The sequence below is a fragment of the Python bivittatus genome, unplaced genomic scaffold, assembly GCF_059951505.1.
Source record: "Python bivittatus isolate LINGU-HERP-01145 unplaced genomic scaffold, Pbiv_v1 ctg000480_np1212, whole genome shotgun sequence".
NCBI lineage: Eukaryota > Metazoa > Chordata > Lepidosauria > Squamata > Pythonidae > Python > Python bivittatus.
This window is the reverse complement of record NW_028277075.1, coordinates 87101236-87118534: the sequence shown is the minus strand read 5'-3', so window position 1 is coordinate 87118534 and position 17299 is coordinate 87101236. Positions and strand designations below refer to the sequence as shown.

General features: G+C 37.4%; 1 protein-coding gene across 1 annotated transcript in view; it reads left to right on the top strand.

Annotated features, from left to right (window-relative positions):
* DPP10 (dipeptidyl peptidase like 10) overlaps positions 1-17299 on the top strand; it is a 259921-nt gene that overhangs the window by 206464 nt on the left and 36158 nt on the right. The window contains exons 11-15 of the mRNA XM_088146483.1: positions 5668-5791; positions 10768-10806; positions 12926-13033; positions 15639-15730; positions 17090-17137. Of these exons, the coding sequence (XP_088002609.1) occupies positions 5668-5791; positions 10768-10806; positions 12926-13033; positions 15639-15730; positions 17090-17137 (411 nt within the window). The remainder of the gene's footprint in view (positions 1-5667; positions 5792-10767; positions 10807-12925; positions 13034-15638; positions 15731-17089; positions 17138-17299) is intronic.

Sequence of the window (17299 nt, the reverse complement as noted above, 5' to 3'; positions counted from 1 at the left end):
TTTTTCTATATTCTTGCAACTTATCATTTTTAAATCCACTTTCAGATCAAACTCAGTCTTGTCTGGTAAAACTTGTTCCTCTTCCAAGACATCTTTTAAAGACAGTCTATCTATAATGGCAGACACTTTTAAGATTAACTTCTGGATCCATTGCTCACAAATATCCTCCAGTATTACCAAAGTTAAAGTACTTTGTTCTGTGTTAGTAAGTCAAATTTAAGTGTTCTTCTCCTTTAATTGTAATCTTTAGTTCCTTCTGGTTCCCTTTAGTCTCCAGTATTCAAATTCCCATCCTATCATGTTTTCTTTTAAGAATTAAAAAAAAACAGCATTTTCCCATGGGAAAGATTCTTATGATTAATTTCAAAATCTTATTTCAAATCCATCTGGACCCTTAGTCTATTTATAATTTTCCAAAATCAACTATTCTAAACACCCATTGGCTGTTTATTCCAAAAAAGGTTGTTGTTGTTGTTTTTTAATGTCCTTAAACCTGTCTTTAAAACTTTTTTCACTAGGGATTGAAGGACACTCACCTGGTGCATGTTATAAGACTTGTTAATCAAAAAAGTTCTTAATGGTTGAAAAGCAGTTAAAAAGCATTTTCTAAAAGTGATTAAGAAATTAGGCTTGGCAAAACTTTATATCCTTATAGGCTACATTGCAGCTGTGAGCTTGATGGAAATCCCTCAACTCCCAGCCGCTCAACTCATGAGGCAACTGCAGAAACCTCATTTCCTGCAGTTTACTCATGAGGAGCAGCTGTTCAGAATGCAAGTGGGTCATCTCACAATCTCTCCTTTATTCAGAGAGATTTTGACAGTCAGAAATCACCATCTGGCCACTGGTCTCGTTGCAATGCCATCTCTGATCCTTTGGAGACATCTAGTTCTCCTTGAATCCTCACCGGAAGTTACCTTGCCTTCTTATCAAGCATGTGACTATGCGATTAACTTGAAGCCAGGAGCCCAGATTCCAGCTAAGAGACAATATCTGATGTCTATTCAGGAACTCACCACCTTAAAAATGTTTCTAGATGACAGTTTGAAGAAAGGATTCATTCAGCCTTGTACATGTCCAGCATCTGCACCTAAGTTTTTTGTACCCAAGAAAGATAATTCCTTGAGGGCTGTTCATGATTGTAGATTTCTGAACTCAGTGACCATTAGGGATCACTACCCACTGCCTCTTATTTCAGATCTGCTGGACCACCTTCAGAAAACACACATTTTCTTGGATTTGAGAGGCACTTACAGTTTGATCAGAATGAAAGAGGGCCATGAATTTTTAACTGCCTTTGATACCAGGTATGGCAAATTGGAATGCACAATAATGCTATTTCGAGTGGTTAATTATCCTGCTGTCTTCTCCAGATTCATCAGTGAAATATTTTCTGATATTTTTGACGAATATATAGTGGTGTACTTGGATGACATACTGATGTTTTCAGAAGATTCATTTTTGCACAAGACTTGTGTTAAGAATGACTTATAGAGACTCCTTAAACATAATCTTTATGCTAAGGTGGAAAAATGTGCATTTGATATTTCCAAGTGTTACAAGATCTCACATTTTCAGTAAAGAGTTGCTTATGATCAAAGTAGCATTCCAACATTGCAGACATTTCTTGGAGGGAACAATCCAGTCCAGACAGACCAGAGGAATTTGGAATGCTTACAGAAAGTACAATCCATGCTACCTTATAAGATCGGATGGGCACATTTTTTCTCCATTTCACTTTTTATCTCACTTATATTGCTGGCTCAAAGAACAAATTACCAGATATGCTCTGACATAAATCTGAATATGATCTTCCATACTCATTCCTCCCTATCACAATCCTGAAGCCAAACAATTTTGGCCCTTCCCTGAGTATATATCCTCTGGAAAGATTAAGGGGGGAAGGCAGGCAGTATATCTGTTGGATCAGCTTAGTTTGCAACAAGATTCATATGTCAGGACTCATATGGACGATCTCCAGAGAGACCCACAGACTGATTCATCCTCTTTGTTTATGAATGATAGATAGCTGCTTCACAAACACTGTGTTCCCCTTCCCTTAAGGGAAGAGATACCGCAACTCTGCCATGATAATCAAGTTGCTGGACATAGGGGAGTGTTAAAAGTTTGCATTGGGTGTTCAGAGAGTTCTGGTGGCTTAGGGTGGGAGCAAATACCAAGAACTATGTTTCATCCTATCATGTCTGTTCTCAGATCAAGATTATCCTTGCATAGTCAGCCAATTTATTTCAGCCACTCCCTTCCCCATCTGTTCCTTGGGATTCTGTTTCAATGGATTCTATTACTAATATTCCTCCTCTACAGGGTTACATGACAATTTTTGTGATAGTGGATTTGTATACCAAAATGGTTTATTGTATTCCTTGCAAGGGCCTTCCATTAGCTCAGGAAACACTTTCTAGATCATGTTTTTAGATAGAAGGATTAGTCAGTAATGCGATCTTGGATTATAACTTTCAGTTTACATCCAGGTTTTGGAAGGGCCTCTTCCAGCTACTAGACATTTGAATTCATTTATCGTTGCATCATCTTGCACCAAATCAATTATTGGAAAAGATGAATCAATTATTAGAACAATACTTGAGGTACTATATCTCATATCAGCAGGAGAACTGGATTGAATGGTTGCAGAATTTGGTTGCAGAAGAACATTCAGTACATTCCTTGATAGGCATGTCTTCCTTTTAGGCAACTTATGGCTACCACCGCTGTATCTTGCCCTTCAAAACTCCAGCATCCACTGTTCCTCACAGCTCAGACTTTCTACAGGAGAGATGGACCATTCCATTCCTCTTCAAAAAACAGTTAGATTCAGCCAAGGCTGCATACAAGTGTGCAGCAGATGCACACAAACAAGAGAGTGCCAAGATTGCAGTGAGGGATTTGGTGAAGTTTTCTAGTAGGTTTTTACATTCTGCACATATAAAAAGCTGGATTCAAAGTTTTTTGGGCCCTTCCCATTAACTCAGTGGCCTTTTGTTTGCAATCATCTACTTCTCTAAAGATTCATCCAGTCTTCCATTAGTCACTGCTCATTCATGAGGAGCCTCCTTGCCCTTGCATTCAAAAACTGCCTGTTCTTTGACCCAGGTATGAAGACACTCTGATCCACAGGCATTCCTCTTTCAACCCACCACCTTTCATCCCTGGTCCTAACCTTTTCCCAGGCTGTCTCCTACCTCAGCATCAAGACAAGAAAAAAACTTCCAATTTGCAACATTTCAGAGATAAATCCTTTTCTTTATTCCACCGCTGTTGTATACAATAGAATACACATGTTTCTCAGGACCAAGCGAGGAAAATGCTAGTGTGCAAGTCCTTTCAAGGAGTTCTAAAATGAGCCAATTCTTTTTCCAGATTCACACGGCTGCTTTGGAACAGTATGCATGCTAATAAAGTTCTTATATATATATAAAAAATGAACAGTACGCATGTGGAGATAGCCAGGAGTAACTTCTGAAGCAGTCTTGCAATCCTTGAAAAAGACAGGGCTGCTTTAACAATTTGAAAGTAAATGCTTCATATGCACTCCATATTTTCTGAAACTTGGAAGTATTTGTATAGCCATAGAAACTGCCTCTATCCCTCAGCTGATCTACACTGGTCAACTGAGAAGGTAGGACTGGGAAGGATCTTTGTGTATATAAATGTGTGTAAAAGGGGTATGTGTAAGAATGAATGGCAATAAGGGGTTACCTAAGCAATTGTGGCCCCACACATTTTGAAAAGTGCCTCTGCTTGCTCTTGTATGTAACTCTGATTTCCCAAGAGAGTTGACCTTTAGACAGAAGTCTCCTCCTCCTGCACACATGCACAAATAAGCAGAATAACAGAACTAAGTGTTGTGCTGGATATACCCAATATGAGTATGAAGGTGATGTTTAAAAGTGAAACTGATCTAATACAATTGTAAGATATTTTTAAGGTTAATTAGATTGTAAATTATATCTGTGTTTACAGGATAATAATACAAATCCTTTTTCTTTGTACAGTTTAGTATCTGTGTTGACTTTACTGAGCATGTATCATATTAGTCAATAAGATATGCTTAAAGCTTTTTTTTGTAGAACTCCAGAATTTATAAGAAAGGAAAAATGTATCATAGTATATAATAATAAAGCTTATACCCATCAAATTGAAAGAGTGGAAAAGTACAAAGTTATTTCAAGATATTAAGAAATAAGAAATGAACTTTGAGATGAGACATGTAGTAAAATCATTCTTAAATGTTACAGGTGTCATGAGAAATTCAGTTGTATTATTTTATAATATAAATTTTCAGCCTTTCTGTGGATTGATATTCTTATAAGTGGAAATATAAGTACACAGATTTCACTAACAGTAATGAACTTTCCATAAAATCTATTATAAAATTTCATTAGCAAAACTGTAGGATTATCACACAATAGACATTGTGTCCTGGGTATTGTCACTTAAGGTTATAAGAATTTGGTGTCTTGAGAACTGCAGTGTGGATTCCTATAAATTATACAATTGAATACTGCTGAACTGAACTGTGATAAGAGTAAAAACTGCTTCTTAATGTTCATAATACATAGAAATTATAAAATACAATAAAATAACAATAGAATAGTAAGATTATAAGATAAAATAATAAAAAGAGTGTTAGATGTAGAAGGTTAAAGCAAGAATAAAGCCAGAGTTCTCTCTCAAGGCACAAATGACCAGGCTCAAATTATCCTGCTTCGGACACATTATGCAAAGACCTAGCTCTCTAGAGAAGGCTCTAAAGATGGAATAGGATGATTAGCAGCAAGGTGAATGGATTCAGTTACAGTGGCAATAGGCACACCATTGGAAGATCTAAAAGACCAGGTTAGGGACAGATTGTCATGGAGAAAATCTATCTATGTGGTTGCTAAGAGTTGTCAACAACTTGATGGCACATAATTAATCAGCTAAGAACTTAAGTACTTCTTTCTAAGTTTAAATGACAGCAGAGCTGGTAGAAGAAGGTAGCCTACGTAACTACTTCAGCATGTCAATCTAACAGGACTTCTAAAGGGACAGGGAATAGCTTGAACCATAAAAATTATGTGTAGATTCTCTTATTCAGCCAAAAATTATTGGATAATGGTATGGTTCTTTTATTTTCCCCTAGGCTTGCACCAACAATTAGTACAATGTCCTTGATAATCTGCTTATTTTTACATCCTGTCTTTCATTCAGAAACTCAAGGTGACATCAATAGTACATCCTCCTCCAATTTTCCCCCAGAGTGACAGCCCTGTTGGTTGGGCTAAGAAAGAGGGACTGGCCCAAGGTCACCTCAGCTTCCATGGCTTGCACCTGCACCTCCACAGTCCAATTCCTTAAATACTACACCATGCTACCTCTTGTTTTTCCTGGCAACGCATTGACATTCCGCTTATGGATTTGAGGGTTGTGTGTATGTGTGTATTCTTTAGTCTGATAAACCATAAAGCAAAATATTTTGATCAAAACAGCATGAGAGTATTTCTTCTATATATTCTGAAGACGTTCAAGTCAATTTTGAAGAAATTTTGAATATTAGATATGCAAATGCAGGCCTATAGCATTTTTTCTATATTGTCTTGTATTTTTTAAAGCAATTTATATGAACTGCTTGTAACTCCTGTATTTTAAAATCTGTCTCTGCCACAGAGAATATTACATAACGATGGTCAAGTGGGTGAGCAACACTAAGACAGTGGTGCGGTGGCTAAACAGGCCTCAAAATCTATCCATCCTTACAGTGTGTGAAACAACCACTGGTGCTTGTAGTATGGTATGAAACTTCTTGTTCATTTTTAAGCTTACATTTTAATAACTGCTCTTATACACATAGCACAAGCTTTAGAGGTTTATTTTGAGTTCAGCTCATTTCCATGCATTAACATTTTCTTGTGTTAAATATACAGTATCTCACAGTAGATACAGTATAGTTACTCACAAAGACAACACCTCATGCACACACATACACAGCTGATACTTTTGTTCCTCATTCCAACTCCATGGGCTAGAAAATCAGGTAGGGAGAACAGCTGGGGATCCACAAAACTAGTCTGGGTTCCAAGAATCTCTCTATTTGCCAAAGCTAAACACAGTAAGGAAACAGCTTGAATTCTCAGTAGGATCTTTGGCAGCACTTATCAAGGAGAAGAAGCAGCAATTACTGGCATTATAACAATAGGTAATTCAAGTTTCTGATAATACTGTCAACAGCAAGGCGCTCTTTTTCAAAAGAGTTAATGGCATAAAAGCATAAAAAATGTCTAAGCAAATTGTTTAACCTGGCTCTGTCAATCAGAAAATAATACAGATGATCTACCAGACTCTAAACTTTGGCTAGATAAGGCTTGTCAGCTCTTGAATTAGCTTTGTAGAAAATCAGGCAATATGATCTGTTTAATCAGTAGTTGAAAAATTGACTCTGATTATTTGCATCAATATGACTTTATTATTTTTGCTGTATGAATTAGAAAGAATTCTTACTATGTTCTTTGAGGCTGTATTTTTTTTTCTTTTTGCTTCCTTTCTTTTTAACTTAATCTGTTCTGTGTTTCTAGTTTTGCTGTTTAATTTCTTTTAGTACATAGTCAGTTTTGAATAATTTAAATTTAAATGTTTAGGTTTTGTATCCAGCTTTTATCATTGGTACTGTTTAAAAGAGATTCAGTTTGGTATAGTGGCTAAGAAACCACTATACCACGCTAGAAACCAGGAGACCAGGAGTTCTAGTCCTGCCTTAGGCACGAAGCCAGCTAGGTTACCTTGGGCCAGTCACTCTCTCTCAGCCCTAGGAAGAAAGCAATGGAAGACCACTTCCAAAAATCTTGTCAAGAAAACTGCAGGGACCTGTCCAGGCGATCACAAGGAATCAACACTGATTCAAAGTGACCAAACCCACCCACCGCCCTGTTTAATAAATAAAAATTATAATTAAAATGTTGATCTATAATTCCTGTCTTATAAAGATTGTGACAAATTTAAAGTATTTGTTAAAATACTTTATCCTCCTGGGGATTTTTCTAAACTTCATACTTTATGTATGTATATGCATTTATGTATGTGTATATATACAAATACACAGAGATACATATATATAAAACAAAATATTTTATCCCCTCAAATAACAATACATGATAAATTGTGATACTTCCATATAATTTCACACTAATATACATACATATATACATACATACATGTATTTGTATTGCACTACAAAGGTGCTATAAATGGGGGTTTCTTGGTAATCATTTGTTTGCTTCCAATACACCAACATCACATGTGCAAATATCTAGGTGTATCTTAAGTACTACACTATGCAGTATTAAAAAAAAACAAACTTCTTTTTCTGGGCAGTTGGTTGGCATTTTGTTTATAGAGTTGATACATTTTTTTTCCTTTAGCTTCATAAACCACAAGGCAAATTATCCTGTTCAAAACAGCATAATTTTCCTTCGTTCTTCTAGTTGCAGTACCTCTTGTTTAAACTGGGTTCATGAGAGGCTGCAAGAAGGGCAAAAATTTGCTCCCCAGCCTTTATGAATTTAGAAATTGTACCTGCTCTCATAAATTCAGCATTGGATTTCCCTCACTGAAATGCTAACTTTTGAAAACCATGTTCAAATGAAAAAAACCACAGGAAAATAACTTCTAAAGAGATTACTACTTTTGTGTACTTTTGTGTCAGGTAGAGTTTAGCTGTATGCAATTTTGCAGCCAATTTAAATATGTTACAATAGATGATAATGTTTTCACCAGTCTTGGGGCTCTCCATCGTATGGATTTCTATTTTCAGAGGCATTTGTATGTTTGTATACCACCACTTCCAATCGTACTCACTTATTAATAAAATTATATTAAACATTCTCTTCAATTATAACATGAGTATAACAATTATAACCCTTAGGTGTCCATCCTTAGCAACAATACATATTGAATACCCTTCCAAAGAGTTCTGTTTTCATTGTCTTTCTAAAAGGCAATAGGAAGGGTGCCATTCAAATTTCCTGGGGTAGGCTGTTTCATAGGGATGAAGCACATATGGAAAAGTATTGCTTTCAAGCTCCCGCTCCCTGAATCTCATAAGGGGAGGGGGCACTTAATATCCCTAGATAGTAAGTATTGGGTGGATCATTTGGAACTATACAATGCAGGTGGTCCTGAAGATACCAAACACCCAAACCATGCAGGCTTTTTTAGGTGGTCAGGTATCATGATGGCCAGCCCCAAACAGCTGGGCAAGATCAGGAACCAAGAACTATCATTCATTCATTCATTCATTCATTCATTCATTCATTCATTCATTGTTAGTCTGGAGTAAATACAGAATAAACTGTAATAGGGTTAGAGCTGCTATTAAGGCCTACCAAGTGGTGGTAAGAGCAGCAAAGTGACAGCACTCCTCTGCTCTTATTGCATCCACAGATTGCCGCCCCACAGCCCTGTTTCAGGTGATACGGGTCCTCTTGGGTACAGGGGGCCTGGACAATCTTTTGCAGGGTTGTGTGAAGGAATTTGCTCAGCATCTGTCAGATAAAATTGCTCAGATTCATTCACAGCTGGACGCTGGCTTTGCTGCAGGTCTGTGGGAGATACCTAGGGTGGAGTCTTGCCCAGTTATCTGGGAACAGTTTGAACCTGTTGGGCCTGATGAATTGGACAGGGTCCTTAGGACTGTGAGCTCAGCCACCTGCTCTCTAGATCCATGCCCTTCCTGGCTTGTGAAAGCAGCCCAGGGGATGTTGTGTGGGTGGGTTCTGGCAATGGTGAATTCTTTGAGTGAGGGGGTTGTTCCTGTACCTCTAAAGGAGGCTTTTGTTCACCCCCTCAAGAAGCCATCAATGGACCCCATGATACTGGACAATTTCCATCCAGTATCCAATCTCCCCTTTTTGGGGAAGGTGATTGAGAGGATGACTGCACAGGAGCTTCAGAGGACCTTGGATGAAGTGGATTATCTGCATCCATACTGCAGACCTCAGTATGGTACAGAAACAGCATTGGCCATGCTTTTGGATGATTTCTGGCATGGGTGGGATGGTGGTTGTGCATCCACTCCTTGCCCTACTTGACCTCTCAGCGGCTTTCAATACCATCAATCATGGTAACCTTCTGGACCGACTCAGGGAATTGGGGGTGGGCTGCACAGTATTGTGCTGGTTCACCTTTCTCCAGGGTCAGTTCTGGTTGGTGGTGATTGGGGAGGAGAGATCCCACCCTCACCCCCTGCTGTGTGGGGTGCCGCAGGGGTTGGTGCTCTCACCTTTCCTATTTAACATCTACATGAGACCGCTGGGTGAGCTCATCCATCGCCATGGGATGAAATATCATCAGTATGCTGATGATACTCAATTGTACATCTCCGCCGCTGGCGACCTAAGCTATGCTATGGGTGTCCTATCTCAGTGTCTGGAGGCTGTGAGGATCTGGATGGGGAGCAACAGGCTTCAACTGAACCCTGGCAAGACTGAGTGACTTTGGGTTCTGAGCCCCTCTGGTTCTAGGATTTACCATCTTTGGTACTTGTTGGGGTCGCACTACCCGAAACAGATTCTGTGCACAATCTGGGGGTCCTCCTGGACTCACGACTCCGGCTCGAAGAGCAGGTGGCAGTTGTGGCTAGGAGGGCCTTTGCACAACTTCATATTGTGCATCGGTTGTGCCCATTCCTAGATTAGAGGGACCTCTTCATGATCACGCATGCCCTGGTCACCTCCTGATTAGACTACTGCAATGTGCTCTACACAGGGCTGCCCTTGAAGAGTATCCAGAAACTTCCGCTGGTGCAAAATGCAGCAGCATGAGCAGTTATGTGTGTTTCTAGTAGAACACACGTTACACCTCTGCTTCATGAGCTGCATTAGTTACCAGTTTGTTTTGAGGACCAATTCAAGGTGCTGGTATTGACCTTTAAAGCCCTTCATGGAATGGGACTGGGTTATCTGAGGGACCGCATCTCCCTGATTTCATCTGCCTGTCCTACCAGATCCAGCAGAGAGGGCATATTATGGGTTCTGTCACCTAGGGAGCTACATTTGACAGGCCCCAGGTGGCAGGCCTTTTCTGCTGTGGCATCTGCGCTGTGAAATCTTCTCCCCCCTGAGGTGAGGTTGGCCTCATAATTGCTGAGCTTCTGGAGGTCCCTTACGACTTGGTTATGCCAGCAGGCCTGGGGACCCCAGGGGATGGGGGAATTAGTGAGGTGGCTCCCTTATTTTTATTCTCTCAGTTTTATTTTGCTTTATATATATTTTAATGTATTTATTTATTGTTTTTAGCTTTGTTGTACACTGCCCACAGTCACCTGTGGTGAGATAGGCAGCTATATAAATTGTTTTAATAAATAAATTAATTAAATGGAATTTCTCTCTCTCTTTTATAAGTTAATCAAGGCAGAGTCTCTTTGAATGATTGAAATGCTTCTTCCCACATTTCCCTACACCTGGTCTAAGTTGTCATTTATGAGATAAGTTGTCAACTGACTCTTGCAGTTGTTTATTTCTGTTCTGTCTTCCATTCCTTTCCCAGCCTCCCCATAATTTCTCATATATGGCCATTGCTGACAATTCTGTGAATTGGTCCATATAACTGGAGAGCACTCAGACTGGAGAAGATGGTGGTAGCTAATAAAAAAAAAGATAAATCTCCTATGTATTGTAAGATTCAAAATGCAACCTATTAGGCCTATTAATTTCCAATAAATAACAGCTTGACATTTATGCATACTTCTTAACTATATTTTTGTGTTGTTTTTAGAAGTATGAATTTACATCTGAAGTCTGGCTTTCTAAGCAGGTATAGTATTATTAATTATTTGGAACAAAGTACAGAAATAATTTGTTGATTGTTAATAAAACCATTTTTTAAAGCATGGAGGTAATATAAGCATAACAAACTTGGTACTACATACAATCACTGCATTTTTCTGGTGGCATCACAGAATAATATTCCAGCATAGGTGTTTGCTTGCTTGTAGTTTTATACTGCCCAGCTAATTCTGACTCCTGGCAGTTTACATAAGTATAAAACTATATACAATAACAATTAATACAGCTGGTTACCCAATCAGCCAGGCAAAGGGGGCAAGGTATTCCACAGTATAGGGTTCACATACAGAAGGTCTGCCTTTAGACCCAGTACATTGTCAAAGGGAAGGGACCCTCAGCTTCTCCTCACTTTTCTTAGGAGCAATGCATAATAAAACTGTCTAAAAAAAAAATAGCCAAATGCCTAATCAACTGTCTAATGAAAATAAATTTTAATAAATTAGACAAGAAACCATCTCACTTTTTGCATAGATGATGATGATGGTGATGATGATGCAAAATAGGTTCGTCGTGAGTTTTCCATTTTTAAAATATAAGTCAAAATAGTACTTAATGCAATTTAATATTAGACCAACTGGTCATACAGTTCTAAAAACTATTATTAATATGTATATTTAGCAGATTCCCATACAAAACAATAAAAATTATCCTTTGAACAATTACAGTCCCTAGTAATATTTTAATTTAGAGAAGCAGTTTGGTATAGTGGTTAAAGGCACCAAGCTAGAAAATGGGAGACTATGAGTTCTAGTCTTGCCTTAGGCACAAAACCAGCTGGGTGATCTTGGGCCAGTCACTCTCTCTCAGCCCTAGGAAGAAAGCAATGGAAGACCACTTCTGAAATCTTACCAAGAAAACTGCAGGGACATGTCCAGGCAGCTGCCAAGAGTCAACAGTTATTCAATGGCACCAAAAAGTGAAAATAATAATAAAAAAGGGTATTTCCTTCTTGAGTTGTACACAGTTAGAGGCAAAATGGACAATAATTATTTGAAAATGATAATGCTCTTAGCACCACAAGTGATCTTCATGTCCTGTAAAAATTACCATATAATTTCACTGGGTATTAATGCAGTTGAGATGTCCACTGATGACATCTCAATGGCTAGTGCTGTCTTTCCACTATTGCACTAAAAATAGATTGTTAACATGTACATGCTTCAGATCTGTTGCTGAATATTGCAGAACCATCTGAAACAGATTTTGGATATGTGATATGGGAAGGAAAGAGAACAATTCAGACAGAGGACTGAAGGGGAACTGAACTTCCATACACACACACACACACACACGTGTGTGTGTAAAATGATGACCATGGACTATATCTGTATTTTCAGATATCCATGATTCATAAGGAAATACAGACATAGCCCATGATCATCACTTCACACTCATAACTTACTCGAAGCCAGAAGTGACATGTGAGTTTCCTACACTGTTAATGGTCATTATATTTCACTGTAAAAAGCTGTCCTGAATTCAGTGGAACATTAGCCCTCTTTAAGCAATCAGCTGGAGGTCAGAAGGAGAACTGTACTTGCATTTCCTTCAGTGTGAGTAGGTCTGTCAGCCAAATTGCATAGAAAGCCTTCTTGTGTTCATGTATATGCAAGTTCAATTTCCCTTCAGACTTCTGTCAGAATGTATGGAGGTCAAGAAATAAAGGTGAGACCTCCCTATGAACTCTATTTTCTGCTTACCTAAAGCCATCCATACGTTAACCTGAAGACACGAAGAAGGGTTTACTCTCTTGCAAAGCAGTTCAAAATTGCTGCTCTCTGGGAAAAAAATAGATTCCTAAGAAATTGAATTGCCTCTTTAATTATTTTTCTGCTTTCTTAACTTGACTCTTTATTTATTTATTTAAAAGACTTCTATAGCCATCCATCTTATGCACCATAACCCTGGGTGACTTACAAACAATAATAAAAACAGTAAAAAGCATAAAGACATATTTGTGCCATTAAATATTGTTTCTCATCAATGTGTTCAGTGTTTGAATGTGTCATCATAAAAATGATGGCATACAGCAGGTAATTCTTAACGGAAAATTTCACAGTGCTGTTTTTTGTTTTTGTTTTTAATAGAATGAGGAACCAGTTTTTTCCAAAGATGGCAATACATTTTTCATGACAGTTCCTGTTAAACAAGGCGGTCGTGGTGAATTCCACCATATTGCTAAGTTTAATGTTCAGGTAAGCTTCTTTTACTTAAGTTAGATTCCAGTTATGGAAGCTCATTGGCAACTCTGAGCAGATTACTCTCAGCCCAGCCTACTTCAGAGGTTAGTGTGGTGGGGAATTATAGGTCTTTTACTACGCATAGATATAAGTACATACAAGATAAAGATACTGTATGCAACACATGGGTAAGTATTCCTTTTTTTCTTTGGGTGATCACTTTCAGAAGCCCTTGAACACTTTGTTTTCCTATAGGATATTACACTTTTCTAGAGGAGAATGTTTGGTTCAGGGAGTGACATTATCATCTGTTACAAAAAGTATTGCAAAAACCTCTCTCAACCTGAAATTTGCCACCAGTGTTGCCATGGAAGTTAGCATCCCACTGTATTCTAAAACAACAAAGTTACAGGACTGTTTAAAAACAAAACATATTTTCAAAGGGATGTAATTCAAACAATCTCCCAACTATTTTTGTGGAATTCCTGAATAAATCTCTAGCTATGTGACAAACCAATATGTTATAGCCGCCGCCGCCACCAGCACACACACAAATGCTGATCTGTGCAGAATATATCTTGCTGTGGAGCTAGAGTTCCAACTTGACCAGGCTAGTTCCAGAGTTACCCTGATTATTTCTGCAATGAAGATGAACGGCAAATAAACTGGCCTCTGCATATCCTTGATACTGCTATCAATTTTTGCAAACATTTCAAGACATAAACCTCTCCTAGGATGAGGAACAGACATTGATTTCCTGTCCAACACACTAGGAGATCTTATGGGCTTTTGATGATGCAGTTCCAGACACACATTTTTAAATTCAGTCTGAGCCAAGGACAGACAGAGATAGCTTTAACCCTGTGAAATATATTTCATATTCATGTAAACTGATATTAATACAGATATGGATAATAGATATAGATACTATTTTCATTAGCAATATAAAAGAAACTAATATATAGCTTTAACATTTACAGATCACTTGTGAATTATTTCTTGCTGACCATTACTTCTTCTTTCTCCTATTTTCTTGCAAGAAGTATATTCACCTTAATAAAATAAAATATAGTTAATGCTACTGTGTGACTCAGGCACTGATATACTGCATCAATATACTGTGACTTCCATGATCAGAAGACCACCAAGATAGATTTCCTTGGTCATAGAAATAGTTATAACTTAACTATTTAAGTAGATTGCTTTCATTAGGGAGAAAAAAAACTAATAAAATGTAATATTTGCTTTCTTGAATCTCACTGAGGTAAGCTATTTTAAGGGTATGTAGACTATTACAAAATATAGTGTCATTGAGAATTCAAGGAAATTAACAGTGAGGTAGAAGAGTTAGACATCTGTCAAACTGCACTTCCAATAAACCCTTGGGTATGCATGGACACCCATTTCTGTGTTTTCTTAACACATGTGTATGCTCAGGAAAACAAATGCTATAATCTGTATCTTCTCTCTTTTTAAGGATCTCATCACCATCATCCAAACAGGACTTTCTCACACATTCCCTTTCCTTCAACCCATTCACTCTTCCTTTATATATTTGTTTTGCAGTTTGATCCTCATTCTGTAATATGTCTCAACCATCTCAAAGTACTTCCGGAGCACCTGGGTGGAAGGGGAGGCTCAAAAAGTCAAAGCAGCTCCAACTACACAATTGAAGACCTTACCCTTTTTTTTTTTTACATGCAATTCAGGCTGCCATATTGACTTTTTTACCTCTCTGCAGATGCCCCAGGCATACTGCTTTTGTATTCATCACTCACTTTTGCATTGAGTCTAGTTCCATTCATTCTTGACTCTGTTTTACATTCCTATTTTACTGCGCACTTAAGTAACCCATTCTCATTGCATTCAGCTCAGTTTTTATATATTCCTGACATAATCAGCTTTCATTTTCATACAAGACAATATCCAGAAGCACCCTCTTTTACAAGGCCATTTTTGCTTATTTCAACACACGTTCATTCTTCACAACAGCCTACATGCTATGTACTACCTTTCTACCACCATTTGCATGTGCATCCATTTCCCCATCTTCAGTTAACATTCTACCAAGGTACATGAAGTCATCTATTTGCTTTATTTTTACACCATTTATGTAAAACTTGTATTCATTCATTCAATTTTCCCTGTCAAATACAACTACCTTGATCTTTGATTCATGAATTTTCAGATTCATATTTCTTACCACATCATACAATATATCTAACATTTGCTGCAAATCATTCATGCTCTCAGGCAAAAACACAGCATCATCTGCATACAGAAATACACACACATACATTTCTCAGCCAACAAATCTCAAGCATCACTACAAGAATTTTGACAACACCATCTTGACAACATAACTCCTTATCTTACTCCCTGCTAAATATATTCCATATATTCTCATGTATCCTTCCTCTCACTCTTAATTTTATAAACTCTCAATATATCTATTTTTATTTTTCATTTCATTTGTTAATTTATTAACTCCTCTTACTTTCAAGCTGTATGATTGATACCAGAGGGGCCCATAGAATTTGACCTCTGCTGCCAATCATCACTTTGGTCAATTAAGGAGAATCATGGGGGAAAAAAGGTTAAATTTATTATTTTCTTGCAGATCAAAAATGAACAATTTAGTATACGACATCTGACATCAGGGAACTGGGAAGTTATAAAAATCTTGGCATATGATGAAAATACCCAAAAGATGTGAGCATTATTTTTCTTTGTCTGTTCAGGTAAAATATCTGTGTTATCAAGATAGAATCAATGTTATGGATATACCAATGTTAATCCTGATTCTTTTATTATCAAATGCTAATGTAAGTTAGCCACAAGCCATAAGTATAAACTGTATTTAATTTCCTGATGTATTCTAACAACTTTTCCTGAATAATAAAACAAGGCTAGGCTGTAACAAATTCTGGTTCACTGAACCAATTGAAATAAGAAAATCCAAACACTGGGTTTGGCAACAATATTTCCAAGTAGTCTTTTTTATTTGCTTGCTTTAGAATCTTAAATAGTCAAATAATTAGGATTTTAAAATTAAATACATTTGAACCTTTGGATGATTCCATGTTTAATTTTGCACACCTTCAAGAAAAATAAAGAATGGTTCTTGTTTTTTCTTAGGTTGTAAATGGACTTGCTTCCCAATTCTGTTAACAGAAGGGAGTTCTTAGAAACTCCTGAAAAACATCATTTGTTAATAACTGTCCTTTGTTAAGACTTCAATCCTGTATGTACTTATATAGAAATAAACCTCCTTGAATGTGGTGGGATTTATAAAGGATTTTATTTAAATGTGTAGAAGTGTTGAAGTGTCTAGGCCATTTTCCAGTGGTTTAGAGTATACTAAGATTGCCATGTAACAGATGCTTAGTTATTGGTGCCTGGCATGAGAATCAGCTAAGGTCTCTGTTTCGTTTTGTCTTTAATGCAGAGAAGGCAGGTACTTTGAATACCTGTATCCTCTTTCTAAGAACAAGACCAGTTGTTCTGCCTGATCTTTAGTAAATTCGCTTCTCCTTTTTAAATTGGCAGAATTCAGGCACACAATCTCTTTTGAACACAAAGCAGTAAGACTTCTAATAGAACAAGTGACTTAATCATTAATTAAGCTCCATCTGCATAGAACATAGCATATGCAATAGCCCAATTTGTATTTTATTTTTACAAAGCCAGATACGCTAACTCTGAGTTCCCTTCTTAACCATCTGAGGACACATTCTAGTCAACATGAATGATCAGGTAACATGTTAATGATGATAAACTTGTATTATGGCCTCAAAAAATGAATTAGATATTTTATTCTGGTATGAAAGGGGAAAATAAGACTAGAATTGCAGAGCTTCTTTGCTAATGAAAAATTAGGTGCAATATAAAGAAATAAGCCTGTCTCTAGATGTTTTGTGGACAGCCACTTCAGTCTGTCTAATGGTAAGAATGATCCTGCTCTTCTCCTATATCACTGAAATCCTTAGGTCTGATGTTCATTATGTTTATATGTACAGCAAATTAGTAAATATTTATCTGGGCTGAAGGTATTTTTTCTCATTTTGCCAGTTATTTTTTAAGTACTGAGAATTCACCAAGAGGAAGACAATTACATAGGTAAGCAGATTGGGTGCAGTGTCATTCCTGAGTGATTGACAGGACTGTGTCTCTTTGTTTACAAAAAGCTATTAACTTAAATGTCAAAAGAAATCCCCATGCATTCCTTAGAAATTCTACATGAATCTGTGGGTTTATAAAAGAAGCAAATGTTATAGGAAC